This window comes from Tamandua tetradactyla, chromosome 22 (assembly GCF_023851605.1).
Source record: "Tamandua tetradactyla isolate mTamTet1 chromosome 22, mTamTet1.pri, whole genome shotgun sequence".
Classification (NCBI taxonomy): Eukaryota; Metazoa; Chordata; class Mammalia; order Pilosa; family Myrmecophagidae; genus Tamandua; species Tamandua tetradactyla.
This window is the reverse complement of record NC_135348.1, coordinates 16826826-16849695: the sequence shown is the minus strand read 5'-3', so window position 1 is coordinate 16849695 and position 22870 is coordinate 16826826. Positions and strand designations below refer to the sequence as shown.

The 22870-nt window shown below is 35.3% G+C and overlaps 1 protein-coding gene across 2 annotated transcripts in view; it reads right to left on the bottom strand.

The window, feature by feature from the left end:
• The window catches only part of LRBA (LPS responsive beige-like anchor protein), a 1037640-nt gene that overhangs the window by 720520 nt on the left and 294250 nt on the right, over positions 1-22870 (bottom strand). For both annotated transcript variants that reach the window (XM_077139839.1, XM_077139840.1), the window contains 2 exons: positions 18082-18160; positions 12890-13023 (listed from right to left, as the gene is read on the bottom strand). In XM_077139839.1, the coding sequence (XP_076995954.1) occupies positions 12890-13023; positions 18082-18160 (213 nt within the window). The remainder of the gene's footprint in view (positions 1-12889; positions 13024-18081; positions 18161-22870) is intronic.

The following is a 22870-nucleotide window of genomic DNA, read 5'->3' as shown; positions in this document are numbered from 1 at the left end:
GGAGAAGAGAAGGGAAAAGGAGGAGAAAAACTAATGGAGGAAATTATCACTGAAAATTTTCCAACTCTTATAAAACACCTAAAATTACAGATCAAGAAGTGCAGAGTACCCAAAAGAGAATAGATCCAAACAGACGTTCTCCAAGACACTTACTAATCAGAACGTCAGAGGTAAAAGAGAAAGAGAGAATCTTGAAAGCAGCAAGAGAAAAGCAATCCATCACATACAAGGGAAGCCCAATAAGATCATGCGTAGATTTCTCAGCAAAAACCATGGAGGCGAGAAGACAGTGGGATGATATATTTAAATTAGTAAAAGAGAAAAACTGCCAACCAAGAATTCTATATCCAGCAAAATTGTCCTTCAAAAATGAGGGAGAAATTAAAACATTTTCAGACACAAAATCACTGAGAGAATCTGTGACCAAGAGACCAGCTCTGCAAGAAATACTAAACAGAGCACTAGAGACAGATATGAAAAGGAGAGAGAGAAATGGAAAAGTGTGTAGAAAGGAAGACTATCAGTAAACGTAAAAGAAGAAAAATTAGATATGACATATAAAATCCAAAAGCCAAAATGGTAGAAGAAAGTACTACCTGTACAGTAATAATACTAAATGTGAATGGATTAAACTCCCCAATCAAAAGACAAAGACTGGCAGAATGGATTAAAAAACAGGGCCCATCTATATGCTGTCTCTACTCAAAGGACATGAGGGCAAGAATACAAGCAGACATTTGCACACCAATGTTTATAGCAGCATTATTTATAATTACCAAGAGATAGAAATAGCCAAAATGTCCATGAACAGATGGGTGGCTAAACAAACCTGGTATATACACACAATGGAATATTATGCAGCTGCAAGACAAAATAAAGTTATGAAGTATGTATCAACACGGATGGACCTTGAGGATATTATACTGAGTGAGATTAGTCAAAAATAAAAGGACAAATACTGTGTGGTCTCACTGATATGAACTGACATTAATGAATAAACTTGGAATACTTCATTAGTAAAAGAGACCATCAGAAAACAGAAATAGGGTAAGATATTAGGTAATAGGAGCTGAAGGAATACAGATTGTGCAATAGGACTGAATAAAAAATGCAGAAATGGATAGCACAATACTAACTGTAATACAATTATGTTAAAACACTGAATGAAGTTGAATGTGAGAATGATAGAGGGAGTAAGGCTGGGGGCACTTATGAAACCAGAAGGAAAGACAGACAATATGACTGAGATGGTATAGTCTAGGAATGCCTAAAATGTACAATGATAGTGACTAAATGTACAAATTTTAAAAATATTTTTGTAAGGGGGTGAACAAAGGAATGTCATTACTGCATGGTGCTGAAAATAGATGGTGATTAATATTTTAAAATTTCAGCTTATGTGTGAGACTAAAGCAAAAAATGTTTATTTGGTACAAAATTTATATTTTGATTAGTGCATTTTCTAATATATCTTATGTAGATAGCTGGGTTGAACTACATAAGTACATGAATCCTTGGCTAGGACATGAAATTTTGTTGGTTTGTCCAGAGTGATGCCCCGATGGATCCCAGAGTGATTTGATCAGTGAGTGGAAAAGTATTTCCAAAGCCTCTCTGGGGAATGGTGAGAAAGGGGGAAAATTCAACCTCCCCAAGTTGAATTCTTGCTATTCTCACAAGCAATGTGGGCAACCAAAACTATAGGCTGAGTCCCAGTCCTGGGGGTTGTTCATAAGACACTGAACCCCACAAACAATAGGTCAAGCCTACTTAAAATTGGACCTAAGAGTCACCACCAAGAGAACCTCTTTTGTTCCTCAGATGTGGCCTCTCTCTCCAGCCAACACAACAAGCAAACTCACCACCCTCCCTGTCTACGTGGGACATGACTCCCAGGGGTGTGGACCTTCCTGGCAACGTGGGACAGAAACGCTAGTATGAGCTGAGATTCAGCATCAAGGGATTGAGGAAAACTCTAGAATGAGCTGAGACCCAGCATCAAGGGATTGAGAAAATCTTCTCAACCAAAAGGGGGAAAAATGAAATGAGACAAAGTGTCAACGGCTGAGAGATCCCAAATAGAGTCGAAAGGTCTTATGCATTAAGTAGGTATCACCTTGCTATCCAGGATGTAATGGGGAGGCTGGAGTGAACTGCCTGAAAATGTAGAGCTGTGTTCCAGTAGTCATGTTTCTTGATGATGATTGTATAATGATATAGCTTTCACAATGTGACTGTGTGATTGTGAAAACCTTGTGCTGATGCTCCTTTTATCTACCTTGTGAACAGACGAATAGTACACATGGAATAAAAATAAATAATAGGGGGAACAAATGTTAAAATAAATTTAGATTGAAATGCTAGTGATCAATGAAAGGGAGGGGTAAGGGGTACGGTATGTATAATTTTTTTTCTGTTTTCGTTTTATTTTTGTTGTTTTTTTATTTCTTTTTCTGAATTGATGCAAATGTTCTAAGAAATGATCATGATGATGAATATGCAACTATGTGATGATATTGTGAACTGCTGATTATATATAGAGAACAGAATGATCATATGTTGGGAATGTTTGTGTTTCTTTCTTGTAATTTTTTTTAATTAAAAAATTTTTTTAAAAAAGGTGGCACGTAATTACTGGTGATTTGTTTCCTAATGTAACATCATCCTATGGGAAATTTCATCATTTTTGTTTTCTTATTATTTTTAGTCCTTGGCATTATTAAGAATAATTTTGAATAATGATGAAAGAGAAAATATTTTGAGATGAGGAAAAAATAAGATCAATGGCATTCAGTAATGAATCTTACATTCATAAGAAGGTTCCAATGAATCTACATATGATAGTTATAAGATAAATAAATTTTGTGGGTTTTTTTAAAGTTAATTTTCTTTTTATTGTTTAGAAGATCTCTAAAAAATAAAAGGAAAAAAATATCAATCCTTCCTAAGAATTACAACTACTTAAATAGAAATGTCAATGTCATTAAAATTAAAATCAGACAATATGTGCCTCCTGGCATAATGCAATATGAAGTATTACTTCTACTTAAACTTTTAGACTGAACTTCAATTCTTCAAAAAATATGTGGGATAGAGGAACCATTAAATGATAAAAAAATGAAAAAACAGCCAGAGAATATGTACTATTCTATAGCAAAAACACCAGATTTCTTCCTTAAGTCAAAAGCATGGGAACAGAGGGAGATGATAGGGAAAGTTTCCGATATAATCAGAACTTAACCTTAAGAGACATGCTCAAACAAAATGAATGGACAATGTTTGAATCTTCACTGGAAGAAACTCAACTATAAAAAGCCATTTCTTAGCTAATCAAAAATATGGGCTAGTTTCAGACAATATTAAAGAATCATTACTAATTATATTTGGTATACTAAATTTGTGGTTATGTTGATAATATCCCTTTTAGATGCATTATGAACTATTTAGGAGAGAAAAATGGCAAGTGTCTGGGGTCACTGCAAAATACTAAAGCAAATATAAAAGAGGGAGGGAGAGACCAAACAATTATAGCAAAATGATGGTTTAAGTAGTTGGTAATACATTTGTGGATGTTATACTCTACTTTCTACTTTAGTGAAGTAGAAAAAAAAACATTACATTTTCTTTTAAATTAAAAATCTTTCATTGTCTACTCATAAATTCTGATGACTGTTCTTAAACTTAATACATTCACATAAAAGTGAACCCTTTGTAAATACAACCTTCTGATGAGGTTAATTCCAGTAAGGTGTGGCCCAAAAGAATCAGATTGAGTTTTAATTCTATCACTGGAGTCTTTTATAAGCATAATGAAATTCAGATACACAAAGAATAAGCCCAGGACCAGCCAGAAGCTGGAAGTAAACAGGATCCAGAAGAGAAGCCAGGAGAGGCTACCATGTACATTGCCACGTGACAGAAAAGCCAAGGACTGTGGTAGCCAGCCACAGAATACCAGTTTTCAAGAAGAATGCATCACTTTCATCATGCCCTGATTTTGACTACTCCTAGACTCAAAAGCGTACGCCAGTAAGTTCCAAATGTTCAAGCCAACACACTGCATGGTGTTTGCTTTAGCAAGGAAGAAATTAAAACAGACAACTAAAGCTGTAAGTTGATATTTAAAGAAATTGTAACACAGGTCATTTGATTTCCCATGATTTTTCAGTTTCGAGGGAATGTCAGTATTTTATCTTAAACCAACAACCATTTAAAGTCAGATTGGTCCAAGTATTTTTTTATTCAAGATATTTATTACATTGAAATGAAATTCAGACAACCTAAAATTACTTCAAAGCGAACAATTCAGTGGCATCTAGTACATTGAGGATGTTGTACAACTACTACCTCTATAGTACATTTTCATTACTCCAAAATAAAACATATTCACCCACTAAACAGTTACTCCCCATTTCCCTCCTCTCCCCAGGCCCTGGCAACTACCAATATACTTTCTGTTTCTAGGCAGTCAGAACATTTCTGGAAGAAAAAAATCATTGATACATTATCTCTCATAAAAGTCATCTAGCTGCTTCTTAAAATTTTGCAGTATTATAGTACTGGTATTTTAAAGTCAATCTGCTAAGCTCTTAAATACTTTATCTGAAAATTCACACTTTATGAGCTAAAATCTATGTACAAACTCAGAATAAGTTCATTTCCATTTGGTTGAGTTAATTTTCTAAATTTGTAATATTTGAAGACATGGGGTATTCGGCAAGTATACCATGCTTTTATAAAACTGCCACATACCTCATCCCTTCTTTAAATAGCACAATATCCAATGCACTCAAGCAACTTTTTTCTGTATGCTATCTGGTTTGAAACAATTTCAAATACCTACCGAGAAACGGCCTGGTAGTCTATGTATGACATAAACAGGATAGAGTACAATACAACTATAATCTCTACTTATTCGTAAAATATAATTCTACTAATAGAGATTAGTAATGTATTACTCATTTTCCTAATATGTAGCAATATAATGTAGTTTATAAGGCTCTCACATTCAAACCTCAGCAAATGCCTCACCGATTACTGTGACACTAGTCCCTCCAATATCAAGTATCATAGCTAACTTTTTGTTGTTGTTTATTGGGCTTACTTATTAATTTTTTTTAAGCTACAAAAAAATATCAAACAAATGCAAACATTCCTAACTTTTGATCATTTCGTTCTATATATATAAACAGTAATTCACAATATCATCACATAGTTGCATATTCGTCATCATGATCATTTCTTGGAAGATTTGCATGTGTTCAGAAAAAGATATAAAAAGAAAACAGAAAAAAATTCATATATACGATATCCCCCACCCCTCCCCCTCATCGATCACCAGCATTTCAATCTAAATTTATTTTAATATTTTTCCCCCATTATTCATCTTTATTAAATATGTTTTATTCATCTGTTGATAAGGTAGATAAAAGGAGGATCAGACACAAGATTTTCACAATCGCACAGTCACATTGTGAATGTTGTATCATTATACAATCATATTCAAGAAACATGGCTACTGGAACACGGCTCTACATTTCCTACATTTACAGGCAGTTCCCTCCAGCCTCTCCATTACACCTTGACTAACAATGTGATATCTATGTAATGGGCAAGAATAACCTCCAGGAAAACCTCTCAAATGTTTGGAATCTCTCAGCCATTAACACTTTATTTTGTTTCATTTCACTCTTCACCCTTTTGGTCGAGAAGGTTTTTCAATCCCATGATGCTCAATCTCAGCTCATTCGAGGAGTTTTCTAAATGCGGTGATGCTGAGTCACAGCTCATTACAGGATTTCTGTCCCATGTTGCCAGGAAAGTCCACACCCCTTGGAGTCATGTTTCACACAGACAGGGGAAGGGTGGTGAGTCTGTTTGTTGTGTTGGCTGGAGAGAGAGGCCACATCTGGGCAACAAAAGAGGTTCTCTTGGGGGTGACTCTTAGGCCCAATTTTAAGTAGGCTTGACCTATTCTTCGTGGGGTTCAGTTTCATATGAACAAACCCCAAGACTGGGGGCTCAGCCTATAGCTTTGGCTTCCACACTGCTTATGAGAATATCAAGAATTCAAATTGGGGAAATTGAATTTTCACCCTTTTTCACCATTCCCCTAAGGGGACTTTGCAACTACTTTTTTACTCACTGTTAAAATCACTCTGGGATTTATTGGGGCATCACTCTGAACAAACCCACAAAATATCATGTCCTACTCAAGGTTGCACGTACAAACTGTCTATGTAACTTATATTAGGAAATGCACTAGTCAAAATATAAATTTTATATCAAATAAACAATTTTTGCTTTAGTAACACACATAAGTTGAAATTTTAAAATATTAATTACCAACCATTTTCAGCACCCTGCCAAAATGACATGCCTTTGTTCTTCCTCATGCAAAAACAGTTTTTAAATTTGCACCTTTAGTCACTATCGTTATACACTCTAGGCATTCCTAGATTGTACCATCTCAGTCTTTATGATCTCTCTTTCTTTCTGATTTCATTTCTGCCCCTAGCCCTCCTCCCTCTATCATTCTCACATTCAGCTTCATTCAGTGTTTTAACATAACTGTATTACAGTAAGGTAGCATTATGCTGTCCATTTCTGATATCTTACCCTATTTCTATATCCTGATGGCCTCTGTTACCACTGAAATTCTCCAAGTTTATTCACTAATGTCAGCTCATATCAGTGAGACCATACAGTATTTGTCCTTTTGTTTCTGACTAATCTCACTCAGCATAATGTCCTTAAGGTTCATCCATGTTCTTATAAACTTTATAACTTTATTCTGTCTTACAGCTGCATAGTATTTCATTGTATGTACATACCACAGTTTGTTTAGTCACTCATCTGTTGATGGACATTTTGGCTGTTTCCATCTCTTCATAATTGTAAATAATGCTGCTATAAACACTGGTGTTCAAATGTCTGTTTGTGTCCTTGCCCTCATGTCCTCTGAGTAGATACCTAGCAATGGTATTACCGGGTCATATGGCAGTTCTATAGTTAGCTTCCTGAGGAACCGCCAAACTGCCTTTCACAGTGCTTGTACCATATGACATTCCCACCAACAGTGGATAAGTGTGCCCCTTTCTCCACATCCTCTCCAACACTTGTCATTTTCTGTTTTATTGATAATGGCCATTGTGGTAGGTGTGCAATGGTATTTCATTGTGGTTTTGATTTGCATTTCCCTAGTAGCCAGGGAAGTTGAGCATCTCTTCATATGCCTTTTGGCCATTTGTATTTCCTCTTCTGAGAAGTGTCTCTTCGAGTCTTTTTCCCATTCTGTAATTGGGATGGCTGTCTTTTTGCTGTTTAGTTGACCAATCTCTTTATAAATTCTGGATACTAGACCTTTATCTGATATATCATTTTCAAATATTGTCACCCATTGTGTAGGCTGCTTTTTTTTACTTTCTTGACGAAGTTCTTTGATGTGCAAAAGTGTTTAATTTTGAGGAGTTCTCATTTATTTATTTCTTCAATGCTGTTGCTTTGGGGGTACAATCTAGGAAACTGTCTCCTAGTTTAAGATTTATAAGATACTTCCCTACATTTTCTTCTAACAGTTTTATGCTCTTAGATCAAATGTTTAGGTCTTTGATCCACTTTGAGTTAATTTTTGTACAGGGAGTGACATATGGGTCCTCTTTCATTCTTTTGGATATGGCTGTCCAGTTCCCTAGGCACTATTTATTGAAGAGACTGTTCTGTCCCAGGTGAATTGGCTTGACTGCCTTATCAAAGATCAACTGTCCATAGATGAGACGGTCTATATTTGAACGCTCTATTCTATTCCATTGGTCAGTATATCTATCTTTATACCAGGACCATGTTGTTTTGAACCCTGTAGCTTCATAATAGGCCTTAAAGTCAGGTCACATGAGACCTCCAACGTCACTTTTCTTGCTCAGGATACTTTTGCCTATTTGGGGCACACTGCCGTTCCAGATAAATTTGGTAATTGGTTTTACTATTTCTGAATAGTAAGTTTGGGGATTTTCAGTGGTACTGCATTGTATCTGTAAATCAGTATACGTAGAATTGACATCTTAACTATCCATGAACACGATATGCCCATCCATCTATTTAGGTCTTCTGTGATTTAACAATTTCTTATAGTTTTCTTTGCACAGGTCTTTTGTCTATTTAGTTAAATTTATTCCTAAATATTTTATTCTTTTGGTTGCAATTATAAATGGAATTATTTTTTGGTTTCCCCCTCAGATTGTTCCTTACTAGAAACACTACAAATTTTTCTGCATTGATCTTGTAACCTGCCACTTTGCTGTACTCATTTAATAGCTCTACTAGTTTTGCTGTGGATTTTTGGGGGTTTTCCACATATAGTATCATATCATCTGCAAACAGTGAGAGTTTTATTTCTTCCTTTCCATTTTGATGCCTTGTATTTCTTTTTATTGTCTAATTGCTCTAGCTAGAACTTCTAACACATGTTGAATAACAATGCTGATAGTGGACATCCTTGTCTTGTTCCTGATCTTAGGGGGAAATGTTCAGGCTTTCCCATTGAGGATGATGATAGCTGTGGGTTTTTCATATATTCCCTTTATCATGTTGGGGAAGTTCCCGTCTATTTCTATCCTTTGAAGTATTTTCAGCAGGAAAGGATGCTGAATTTTCTCAAATGCCTTTTCAGCATCAATCGAGACAATTATGTGGTTTTTCTGATTTGAATTGTTGATATGATGTATTACTTTAATTTATTATATTGAACCATCTTTGCATACCTGGGATGAATCCTACTTGGTCACAGTGTATAATTCTTGTAATGTGTTGCTAGATTCAATTTGTGAGAATTTTGTGGAGGATTTCTGCATCTATATTCATTGGAGAGATTGGTCTGTAGTTTTATTTTTTTGCAATATCTCTGTTTCGCTTTAGCATGATGGTGACGTCGGCTTCGTAGAATCAGGTAGCTTTCCCTCCTCTTCAAGTTTTTTGAAGTGTTTGAGAAGGATTGGTACTAATTCTTTCTGGTATGTGTGGTAGAATTCACCTGTGAAGCCATCTGGTCCTGGACTTTTCTTTCTGGGGAGCTTCTTAATGACTGATCTAATTTCTTTACTTGTGATTGGTTTGTTGAGGTCGTTTATTTCTTTTCAAGTCAAAGTTGGTTGTTCATGCCTTTTTATAAATAAAGTTGTCCAGTTCATCTACATTGTCTTGTTTATTACCATAAAGATGTTCATAGTATCCTGTCATTACTTCCTTTATTTCTGCGGTGTCAGTGGTTATGTCTCCTCTTCCATTTTGATCTTATCTATTTGCATCCTCTCTCTTCTTCTTTTTGTCAGTCTTGCTAAGGGTCCATAAATTTTATTGATTTTCTCATAGAACCAGCTTCTGGTTTTGCTGATTTTCTCAATTTTTTTCATGTTCTCAATTTCACTTACTTCTGCTCTAATCTTCATTATTTCTTTCCTTTTGCTTGCTTTGGGGTTAGTCTGCTATTCTTTCTCTACTTCTTCCAAATGGACAGTTAAATCCTCAATATTTGCCCTTTCTTCTTTTTTGATATAGGTATTGAGAGCAATAAATTTCCCTCTTAGCAATGTCTTTGCTGCATCCCATAAGTTTGGATATGTTGTGTTTTCATTTTCATTTGCCTCGAGATATTTACTGATTTCTCTTGTGATTTCTTCCTTGACCCACTGGTTGTTTAACAGTGTGTTGCTGAGCCTCCATATATTTGTGAATTTTCTGGCACTCTGCCTATTATTGATTTCCAACTTCATTCCTTTATGATCTGAGAAAGCGTATTATACGATTTCAATCTTTTAAAATTTGTTGTGACTTGCTTTGTGATCCAGCATATGGTCTCTTTGAGAATGATCCAGGAGCACTTGAGAAAAAGGTGTATCCTGCTGTTGTGGGGTGTAATGTCCTATAAATGTCTGTTAAGTCAAGCTCACTTATTGTAATATTCAAATTCTCTGTTTCTTTATTGATCCTCTGTCTAGATGTTCTGTCTGTTGATGAGAGTGGGCAATTGAAGTCTCTAACTATTATGGTAGATGTGTCTATTTCTCTTTTCACTGTTTGCAGTGTTTGCTACATGTATTTTGGAGCACTCTGGCTTGGTGCATAAATATTTATGAATTTTATGTCTTCATGTTGAATTGTTCCTTTTCTTACTACACAGTGTCCTTCTTTGTCTCTTTTAACTGTTTTACATTTGAAGTCTAATTTGTTGGATATTAGTATAGCTACACCTGCTCTTTTCTGATCATTATTTGCATGAAATGTCTTTTCCCCAACCTTTCATTTTTAAGCTGTGTTTATCCTTAGGTCTCAGATGTGTTTCCTGTAGACAGCATATAGATGGGTCCTGTTTTTTAATCCACTCTGCCAGTCTATGTCTTTTGATTGGGTATTTAATCCATTTACAGTTAGTATTATTACTGTACGGGTAGTACTTTCTTCTACCATTTTGCCTTTTGGATTTTATATGTCATACCTAATTTTTCTTTTTTTACGTTTACTGATAGTCTTCCTTTCTACACACTTCTCCACATCTCTTTCTCCTTTTCATATCTGTCTCTAGTGCTCCCTTTAGTATTTCTTGCAGAGCTGGTCTCTTGGTCACAGATTCTCTCAGTGATTTTTTGTCTGAAAATGTTTTAATTTCTCCCTCATTTTTGAAGGACAACTTTGCTCGATATAGAATTCTTAGTTGGCAGTTTTTCTCTTTTACTAATTTAAATATATCATCCCACTGTCTTCTCGCCTCCATGGTTTTTGCTGAGAAATCTACGCATAATCTTCTTGGGCTTCCCTTATATGTGATGGATTGCTTTTCTCTTGCTGCTTTCAAGATTCTCTCTTTCTCTTTCACCTCTGACATTCTGATTAGTAAGTGTCTTGGAGTACGTCTATTTAGATCTATTCTCTTTGGGGTATGCTGCACTTCTTGGATCTGTCATTTTAAGGGTTTTGTAAGAGTTGGGAAATTCTCAGTGATAATTTTCTCCATTGGTTTTTCTCCTTTTCCCTTCTCTTCTCCTTCTGGGACACCCACAACACGTATATTCTTGCACTTCAGATTGCCATTTAATTCCATGAGTCCCTGCTCCTATTTTTCCATTTTTTTCCCTATATTTTCTTTTTTCTTGTCACATTTCATATGTTCTGTCCTCCAGTTCACTAATCCTATGTTCTGCCTCTCGAAATCTAACATTGTAGGTTTCCATTGTTTTTTTCATCTCTTCTACTGTGCCTTTCATTCCCATAAATTCTGTGATTTGTTTTTTCAGACTTCTGATTTCTTCTTTCTATTCATTCCTTGCCTTCTTTATATCCTCTCTCAATTCACTGATTTGATTTTTGATGAGGTTTTCCAGGTCTGTTCGTATATTCTGAATTAATTACTTCAACTCCTGTAACTCATTTGAATTTTTGGTTTCTTCCTTTCACTGGGCCGTATCTTCAATTTTCCTAGTGTGACTTGTTAGTTTTTGCTGGTGTCTAGCCATTTAATTACCTTAATTCGTTTACTCTGGCGACTGTTTTCACTTGTTTTACCTAGGATTTTCTTGCTGGATGAATTTGTTGTCTGTCTATTCTTTGACATTTAGTTCAGCTTTTTCTAGAATACTACCTTAGGTTTTGTTTAACAGGAGAATTTTTCAGTTCTTGTTTTCTTGTTTCTTGCCCTGCCTGCAAGGTGGCTTTTTCGCTTCATTCTTAGGAGGGTCTACTTAGGTATTATAGACCCCAGTCGGATTTTCCTAGACCAAACTGGCTTGTCAGGAGGAAAGAGTCACCTGTGTTAGTTTTCCCTGTGGGTGAGACCCAGCAGGTTGTCTCTGGGAAGTCTCGGGACCTTGTTTTTCTTATCTTGCCCAGTATGTGGTGCTTGTCTGCCTACAGGTCCCACCAGCATAAGATGATGCAGTACCTTTAACTTTGGCAGACTCTCTCTGCTGGGGTGTGGTGGAGACAGAGAAGAGTTTGTAGGCTAGTTTCAATGACTTCAAATTACCAACCCTGTGGTCTGAATTCCCTGAGGGAGGGATTCCACCTGACTTGGGCCTCACACCTCCCCTGAGGATGGCACCAGCTCCAGACAAGCTCTCAAAGACGCTTGTTTCTGCTTATGCCTGGGGCAGTTGCAGCCTGAGAAGCCTCCATAAAAACACAGCCAAAAAAACCTCTGTTCGTTTTTTTTTTCTTTTCCATCAGCCCTGCCCCCTTAGCACTGGGGCAAAAATCAGCAACCTCTGCTTTGACCAGGTTCACCTGAGCTGGGGGCCTATTTTTAGTTGTCATAATTTAATTAATTCCACAATTGGCGTTTGGTTGTGCTCAGCCCCTGCTGCTGGTAAAGTCTCTTCCTTTCTCCTCTCTGAAGCAGGCTGTGGGGAGGGGTGCCAGCCGCTGCGGCCTGGGGAACTCACGGTTCTGGGGGGGCTCGCAGCCAGTTCAGCTGGTCCAGACTGGGGTACGCTATGTGTCCAGTCACTGACATGGCCCCAGGAGCTGTTCTGTACTGTGGTTATTTAGTAGCTGTTCTGGAGGACGAACTAAATCCCACATCTTGCTAAGCCGCCATCTTGGCTTTCACAGTTAATTTTAATGTATTTTTAAAAATCTTATTTCTCTGGGTCAAGACAATAATTTTCTGCTTCATCCAAATCATTGATGAAAATTTTGAGCAGGTTAGAATATAACAAACATGTATTGTATTACTCAAAAATAAAAATTATCAGATGCCTGATATTTATTTAAGTAATAAATATTCAAGTAACAAATCTCTATGTATTTCTTACTAACAATTTAATTTTTTACCTTTGAAATTTAAATATATATATATATTTCTATACTTTATATATTTATATAGTACAGAAAAATCACTTACTCGTTCCTTCTATGAGTAGCTCTTGTCCATGGCTGCCCAAAAGCGTACGAGAAAGAAAAGGTGCAAAGTCCACAAAAATCTCTCGCAGAAGAGGAGCTGCCTTTTCCAAAGCATGTTCAAGCCTTTCTGTAATACTAATTGAAAGTGGTAAATTACAAACTATTCAACATAATTTATCAATTTTCTAGTTTATGAAATGAAGCATCAGTTTCCTTAGAATGTAAAATAAAATGAAAAACTTAAAATTATCTAAAGGCTCATTTTTGGTAAATGTACTATTCTTTGAGCCTGGAATATCCTTCTTTAACCTGTTCTGTCTTACAACCCACAGCCCAGGCAAACAACCTGGTGTTAACAACTCCAAGTATCAGTTCTTACTGGAAGTTTTAACTGTTCAGTTAAGAACACAAGCTTTTAGCTAATGTTCAATGTAACCAAAACAAACCATATAATCCTTACCAATCTGACTATTCACCAATAAATTATCCACACCTTAAATCTGAAAACTAAATCTTTTTCATTTCTAAGACATCAACTATAGTATACAGTACAGATTCAATAAATGTTATATACTGAAAGGACCAGTTTATGGTCTTGACCACTGAATGTTATCTACTCTGTAACAATTTCTTGTTAATGCAATCTGAATAATTTGTGATTTGAAAAGACATATGGTATACAGGATCATTTATAATTGATCCATTTTACTTATTAAAAGTGCCTGTGGAAACATATATACATATATTGATGCATATATGTATATACTCATACATATACATATACACAAACACATATGTATTCAAGAATTTACATGTAATCTCTCTGAATTTCATAAGATTCCGAAGTAGCAATAGCTTTGGTTTTTAACTTATAAACCAAACGTACACAGACAGCAATTATCTATCTCCTGGGAATTCCTACTATTCATCCTAACAACACCAGAGCTCCTGTTAAAATTACGAGGTGACAAACCACTGGAAATTCCTTCTGACTTGAACCATCTCCTGCCATGAACTACTCTTATTCCTTTTTACATATCTCATGGATGATATCACAACTATGAGCTTACACTTGCGGAATACTATGGATTTAACTTCTGCGGTAAAGAAGAGTAAGAACTCTTTGCCTCAAATGAAATCATAAGGAAAGAAGACGATAAAGATTGAGATGGTGTAATATAGGAATGCCTAAAGTGTACAATGATAGTGACCAAATGTACAAATTAAAAATGTTTTTGCATGAGGAAGAACAAAGGAATGTCAATACAGCAGGGTGTTGAAAATAGATGGTAATTCATATTTTAAAATTTTAACTTATATGTAAGACTAAAGCAAAAAATGTTTATTTGGTACAAAATTTATAATTTGACAAGTGCATTTCTTTTTTTTTAACTTTTTTAATTAAAAAAATTAAACAAAACATTAAGATATCATTCCATTCTACATATACAATCAGTAATTCTTAATATCATCACATGGTTGCATATTCATCATTTCTTAGTACATTTGCATCGATTTAGAAAAAGAAATAAAAAGACAACAGAAAAAGAAATAAAATGATAATAGAGAAAAAAAAGACTATACATACCATACCCCTTACCCCTCACTTTCATTTACCACTAGCATTTCAAACTGAATTTATTTTAACATTTGTTACCCCTATTATTTATTTTTATTCCATATGTTCTACTCTTCTGTTGATATAGTAGCTAAAAGGAGCATCAGACATAAGGTTTTCACATTCACAGAGTCTCATTGTGAAAGCTATATCATTGTTCAATCATCATCAAGAAACACGGCTACTGGAACACAGCACTACATTTTCAGGCAATTCCCTCCAGCCTCTTCACTACATCTTGAACAAGGTGATATCTACTTAATGCATAAGAATAACCTCCAGGATAACCTCTCGACTCTGTTTGGAATCTCTCAGCCATTGACACTTTGTCCCATTTTACTCTTCCCCCTTTTGGTCGAGAAGTTTCTCTCAATCCCTTGATGTTAATTCTCAGCTCATTCTAGGTTTTTTCTCAGTCCTTTGATGCTGAGTCTCAGCTCATTCCAGGATCTTTGTCCCACATTGCCAGGAGGGTCCACACCCCTGGGAGTCATGTCCCACGCAGAGAGGGGGAGGGTGGTGAGACTGCTCGTCATGTTGGCTGGAGAAAGAGGCCACATCTGAGCAACAAAAGAGGCTGTCTTGGGGGTGACTCTTAGGCCTAGATTTTAAGTAGACTTGACCTATCCTTTGTGGGGTTAAGTTTCATATGAACAAACTCCAAGACTGGGGTCTCAGCCTATAGCTTTGGTTGTCCACACTGCTTGTGAGAATATCAAGAATTCAACTTGGGGAAGTTGAATTTCTCCCCACTCTCACCATTCCCCGAAGGGGGCTTGCAAATACTTTTCCAATCACTGATCAAATCATTCTGGGATTCATCGAGGCATCACTCTGGACAAACCAACGAAATCGCACGTGCTACCTGAGTCGAGTGCATTTCTTAATATAATTGATGTGGTCAGTTTACTTGAACACTATAAGTACATGGAACTTTGACTACGACATGACATTTTGTAGGTTTGTCCAGAGTGATGCCCTGATAAATTCCAGAGTGATTTAAACAGTGAATAAAAAGTATTTGCAAAGTCCCGTTGGGGTAATGGCGAGAAGGGGGACAATTCAACTTCCCCATGTGGAGAATTCCAGGTATTTTCACAAGCAGTGGGGACAACCAAAGAAATAGGCTGAGCCCTCAATCTTGGGGTTTGTTCATATGAAACCTATCCCTGCAAAGGATAGGTAGGCTAAACCTACTTAAAATTAGGCCTAAGGGTCAACCCCAGAGAATTCTTTTGTTGCTCAGATGTGGCCTATCTCTCCCAGCCAACATGACAAGCAAACTCACTGTTATTCCCCTCTCTACATGGGACATGACTCCCAAGGGTATAAACCTTCCTGGCAACATGGGACAAAAATCCTAGAATGAGCTGGGACTCAGCATCAAGGAAATGAGAAAATCCTCTAGACCAAAAGGGGAAAGAGAGAAATGAGACAAAATAAAGTGTCAATGGCTGAGAGATTTCAAACAGAGTTGAGAGGTTATCCAGGAGGTTATTCTTACACATTATATAGATATCACTTTTCAGTTAAAGTATATTGGAAACACTGAAGGGAAGTGCCTGACAATGTAGAGTTATGCTTCAGTAGCCATGTGCTCCAGAGCATCTTGTGTCTGATGCTCCTTTTATCTACAGTATGGACAGGTGAGTAAAACATATGGATTAAAAATAAATAAATAGGGGGATCAAATGTTAAAATAAATTTAGATTGAAATGCTGGTGAGCTGTTTTCTTTTTATTTCTTTTTCTGAATAGATGCAAATGTTCCAAGAAATGATTATGGTGATGAATATGCAACTATGTGATGATATCATGAATTACTGATTATATATGTAGAATGGAATGATCAAAAGTTAGGAATGTTTGCGTTTGTTTGGTGTTTTTTGGTTTTTAAAAAAAAATTCAAAATAAAATAAATTTATTAGATTGAAATGCTAGTGATCAATGAAAGGCAGGAGTAAGAGGTATGGTATGTATGAATTTCTTTCTGTTTTCTTTTTATTTCTTTTTCTGAATTGATAAAAATGTTCTAAGAAATGATCATGATGATGAATATACAACTATGTGATGATATTGCGAGTTGCTGACTACATATCAAGAATGGAATGATCATATGGTAAGAATGTTTGTGTTTATATGTTGTTATGTTTAATAAATAAATGTCAGGAAAAAAAGAATGGAATGATCATATGGTAAGAATGTGTTTGTATATTTTTATGTTTAATAAATAATTAAATTAAATAAAAATAAAAAACAAAAAATAATGATCCATCTGCCAAGAACAGATTTATTGCTTTTAACCTACAAAAATATTATGTCTGTGGGTGAAGCAAGGACAATCAGTGGTAGAATTCTCGCCAGCCATGTGGGAGACCCAGGTTCAATTCCCGGACCCTGTACTTCCCCCTAAAACAAACAAAAACCTTCTCAGGTAAGTAAAAAAAATATGGACAAAAAATAAACAAATAATAGGGGGAACAAAGGTTAAAATAAATTGAGTAAATTCAAATATTAGTGGTCAGTGAGAAGAAGGGGTTAGGAGTATGGTATATACGAGATTTTTTCTTTTTTATTTCCTTTGCTGGAGTAAGATAAATGCTCCAAAAATGATCATAGTGATGAATACATAACTATGCAATGCTACTATAAGCCACTGATGATTGTACACCATGTATGGAATGTTTGTATGTCAAGAATGTTTGTTTCTTTATTAAGTTTTTACATTAAAAATATTAAAAAAACAGCAAATTGAAATGATAGTGATCAATGAAAGGGAGTGATAAGGGGCATAGAAAAAAATAAGGGAAACAAAGGCTAAAATATATTAGATAGATGGAAATACTAGTGATCAACGAGAGGGAGGGATAAGGTGTATGGTATGCATGAGGTTTTTCCTTTTTTATTTCTTTTTCTGAATTGATGCAAATGTTCTAAGAAATGATCATGGTGATGAACATACAACTATGTGATGATACTGTGAGTTATTGATTATATACCAAGAATGGAATGATCATATGGTAAGAATGTTCGTGTTTGTAAGCTGTTTCATTTTAAAAATTTTTTTAAATAAAAAAAGAAGTGTGCCTGTGGTAGAATTCACAGTATCCAAAATTAGAATGTGAAATATATATTCCCAATTAAACAAAGTGAATGATATTAACAATCCCTCTAACAATTCAAAATCATTGAGGCTTTACTTTATTGGTCGTCATTTATTCTTACAGCATTTCTATTGAAGAACTCTAAAATTACTAACTTTCAATTTACAATCATTTGAAAGAACAGTTAATAATTGCATGTGTAAATATAATAAATTTTATGCACACAGTATGCATAAATATCCACTCTTTTAGGTCAAGTTTCAATCATTTACATCTCATAATCTTTAAGAATAAATTCAACTTCTAAGTTATTCTCAAGCCTCCAATGCCAAGTATGTTGATAGAAAGAAAGAAAAAGAGAGACAGAGGGAGGGAAGGAAGGTAAAAGAAAGAGAAAAAAGAAATGTAGCTAGATATTTAAAGGGTCATCAAATGGAATAAATCATAAATAAACAAATTAGTGCTTAAATACCTCATATTTGAAACTGGATCTTCTGGAACTGAACCAACCGCTGAAACTGAGGGTAATTTTGCATTAGATGATCTAATACCTATAAAAGAAAAACATCTATTTTAGCAATTTTTTGTGTTTAGATGAAAGTATTCAAATGAAAAGAAAATCATACAATGTATACAGATATAATTTCTAAGAAACATAAAAAAAGTATTTAAAAAGGGGGAACAGATGGGTAGAGGAAGAGTATATATGTGTATATATACTAAAACAAATGATTGATATGGACTTAGGGTATTAAATCTTAATACCACAGTGACCACAAATAAAACATACGAAAAATACATTCAGAAAGACATAACAAGTAACTCAAAATATTACAATACAAAAAAAAACGAATAAATATGAAAGTAGCCATTAATGGAAGAATTAAAGATCAAAAAAGATAAAACTCACAAAGGCAAAATAGCAAAATGGCAAAAGAAGGCCTGCATTATCAATATTTAATCTAAATGAGAATGGACTAAACACCCCAGTCAAAAGACAGAGAATGGCAAAATGAGTGAAAAAGCATAACCTAACTAACAGCTGGCTACAAGAGACTCAACTTAAATTTAAAGACATAAGTACACTGAAAGTGAAAGGATGAAAAAAATACACTGTGCAAGTAGTAATAAAGAAAGCTGGGGTAGGTATACTAATATCAGATAAATGAAATATTAAGTCAAGAACTGTTATGAGACACAAAGAAGGTCATTACATACTCATAAAGGGGTCAACTTAACAAGAAGATACAATTATAATATATGAAGCAAGTATTGACAGATATGAAGAGAGAAATAAATAGTTCTAGAAATACACATCTAGACTGAGGATCAGTAAAGAAATAAAAGACTTGAATAATACTCAAAATCAGCCACACCAACAGCAGCAGCATACATATTTTTTCTAGTGCACAAATATCATTTTCCAAGATAGAGCATTTGTTAATCACAGAACAATAACAATAAATTTTAAAATATTGAAATCACACAATGCAGCTTCTCCAACTACAATGGAATAAAAATAGAAACCAATACCAGACAGAAAATGGAAAATACATAAATATGTAGAAAAGCTCTAAAAATTTACATTACAAAAGAAGAAAGACTTCAAAACTGAAAGAACTACAAAAAGAACAAAGTAAACCCAATGTGAGAAGGAAGAAAATAACAAACATTAGAATGGAGGTAAATGAAATTGAGAATAAAAAAGCAATAGAAGCAACAAAACCAAAAGTTGTTTCTCTGAAAATATCAGAGAAAAAAAGAGAGAAGACACAAATAACTAAAAACAGAAATAAAAAGGGTCCATTACTACCATCTGAACAGAAACAAAAAGGACTATAATAAAGGCTACTACAAACAGATGAACGCCAACAAAACTAAATAACCAAGATGAAAAGATTTGTTGAAAAACAAATTCTTATAAACAGCCTAACTCCCTACACTAACTCAAAAACCAATATCTTATCCCAGAGTAATAAGGATACTTATTACTCAGTGACTAAAGAAGTATTTGCAAAGTCCCCTTGGGGGAATGAAGAGAAAGGAGGAAATATTCAACTTTTCCATTTGAAAAATTTCTGATATTCTCATAAACAGTGAGGACAACTGTCATGGTTAGGGACAGGTGTCAACTTGGCCAAGTTGTGGTACCTGTTCATCTGATTGGGCAAGCGCTGGCCTGTCTGTTGCAATGAGGACATTTCATAGGATTAGGTCATGATCACGTCAGCTACATCCACAGCTGATTCCATTTGTAATCAGCCAAAGGGGAGTGTCTTCTGCAATTACTGATGCTAAATGCAATCATGGGAAGCCTTTTAAGGAGGACTCAGAGGAGACAGGTTGCATTCCTGCTTTGGCTGGTGAGCCTCTCCTGTGGAGTTCATCCAGGCCATCCATTGGAGTCATCAGCTTCGCAGCCTGCCCTGTGGATTTTGGACTCTGCATTCCTACGGTCACGTGAGACACTTTCATAAATTTTATATTTGCAAGTGTTCCCCATTGATTCTGTTTCTCTAAAGAACCCTAACTAATACAACAACCAAATCAATAGGTCAAACCCTCGATCTTAGGGTTTGCCCTATGAAACATTTCTGCAAAGGATAGGCTAAGTCTACTAAAAATCAGGCCTGAGAGTCATTCCCACAGAGCCTCTTTAGTTGCTCAGATGTAAACTCTCTCTCTCTATGCTAGCTAGGTGGGTGGGCTTGCTGCTCTGCCCCCTGAGTTGGACATGACTCCCAGGGGTGTGAATCTCCCTGGCAACCCAGGATGAGCTGGGACCCAGGTTCAGGGGATTGAGGGCTTCTTGACCAAAGTGGGGAACAGAAAGATTTTGGGCTGAGAGATTACAGGCAGAGTCGAGAGGCTATTCTGGAGGTTGCTCTTGTGCACTGTATAGATATCCCTTTCTGGTCTGTGGTACGTTGGAGTGGCTGGAGAGGAGTGCCTGAAGCTGCTGAGCTGTGGGGTTTTTTTGCTTTTTTTTTGTAAACAACTTGATTTTTTAAGACAACTATATAAAGCCATAGCTTTTACAATGGAAAAAAAAAAGAGAAAAAATTTCTAAAGAGGTTGAATCAGTAATCAAAAACATCCCAACAAAGAAAGGCCAATAGCAGATAATATCACAGGTAAATTTTACCAAACAGTCTGGGTGGTCTGAAGCTGTATGTAACCCAGGAAAACACAGTTTTACATTTAATCCGTTCTGGTGGGCATGAACCCATTATAAGCTCCAGTTTTTTATGAGGTTACTTCAGTTAGGGTGTAACCACCTCACAAGAGATTGGTCTTGATCCTATTATTGGAGTCCTTTAATAAAGGGAAAGAATTCAGATAAAGAAAGAAAGCCACAGACAGAGCAGCCAGAAGCAACAATCAATGGAACCCAGAAGAGAAAACAGAAACCAGGAGAGGTTGCCATGTGTCTTGCCATGCAAAAAGTTAAGGACAAAGGTCCCTGCAGTCAGCTCCAAAAGCTAAAGAGTCTTCAGTGAGAAAGCATCATCTTCACAATGCCTTGATTTATACATGTTTCTGGCCTCAAAACCATATGCTAATAAGTTCCAACTGTTTAACCCAATCTATTTCATAGTATTTACATTGAGTACCCTAGGAAATTAAAATACTGTCCAAGAAGAATTAAAACCTATCTTGCTCAAAATCTTCCAAAAAATTGAGGGCAAACACTCCCTAATTCATTTTATGAGGCCAACATTACTCTTACATCAAAGTCTGATAGAAATCACATGAAAAAGAAACTATGGACCAACAGCCCCTATGAATATAGATGCTAAAATCCTCAATAAAATACTAGGAAACAGAATTGAAAAACACATAAGAAGAATTATACATCCTGATCAAGGAGGATTTACCCAAGATATGCAGGATGGATCAATACGAGAAAAATCAATAAATATAATACACCACATTAACAGAACAAAGGAAAAAAATGCATGACCTTCTCAACTGATGCAGAAAAGGCAATTGACAAAACTCAGCACGACTTCTTCACAAAAACACTTAGAAAACCAGGAAAAAAGGGAAACTTTCTCAACATGATAAAGTGCATATATAAAAAAACTATAGTTAACATTCTTAATGAGGAAAGACTGAAGCTCTCTCTAAGATAAGGAATAAGACAAGGATGCCCACTGTCAACAACATTTTTATCAAACACTGTACTGGAAAGAAATGATGATCATACATCTATGTGATGATATTAAGAATTACTGATTGCATATATAGAATGGAATGATTTCTAAATGTTGTGTTAGTTAATTTTTTTTTAATTAATAAAACAAATGTTAATGGCAAAAAAAAGTTAATAGCAGAATCTAGGTGATGAGTGTATGTGGGTTCCTTATAAAATTCTTTAGACTTTGCTTATGTTTGAAAAAATTCACAATAAAACACTTGGAAAAATGAAAAAAAAAAATCATTGTACTGGAATTTCTTGCCACGGCAGTTAGGCAAGAGAAAGAAATACAGTAGGACCTCATTTTATGAGAACTCAACACACACGAATTCAGGTACACCCAACTGGCAATTGAAAAAAACAAAGGCAGTGACGGAAAGAGAGAAAGAGAACTATATTAATTTCTACACATAATTTTATTTAATTAGTGTTACTAGAGTATTTATTTGCCTTATTTATTTAAAGAGGTGTGGTATGTATGTTCTTGTAAGAAATATTTATTAAATAATAGGGATCACTATTATGCACAACTTTCAACTTATGCGAAAGGTCTTGAAATATATTGGTTGTGCAAAACAAGGTCCTACTGTATAAAGCATCCAAATTGAAAAGGAAGACTCACACCATTCCCTACTTGTAGATGACATGTTATTATATACAGAAAATCCTTACACATTCACAATAAAACTACTAGAACTAATAAATGAATTCAGCAAAGTGGCAGGTGGCAGTTTACAAGATCTACATACAAAAATCAGTAGTATTTCTATACACTGGTAATGAACATTCTGAAGAAGAAAAAAAATTTCCACTTACAGCAGCAACTAAAAGAATCAAATTTCTTGGAATAAATCCAATCAAAGACGTAAAAGACCCGAACACAGAAAACTACAAAACACTGCTAAAAGAAACCAAAGAAGACTTAAATGAATGGAAGGATATTGCATATTCATGGATTGCAAAGTGAAATATTGTTAAGATGTTAATTCCACACAAAGTGATTACACATTCGAGACAACCTCGATCAAAATTCTAACAGCCCGAGCTTCCGGAGAAGATG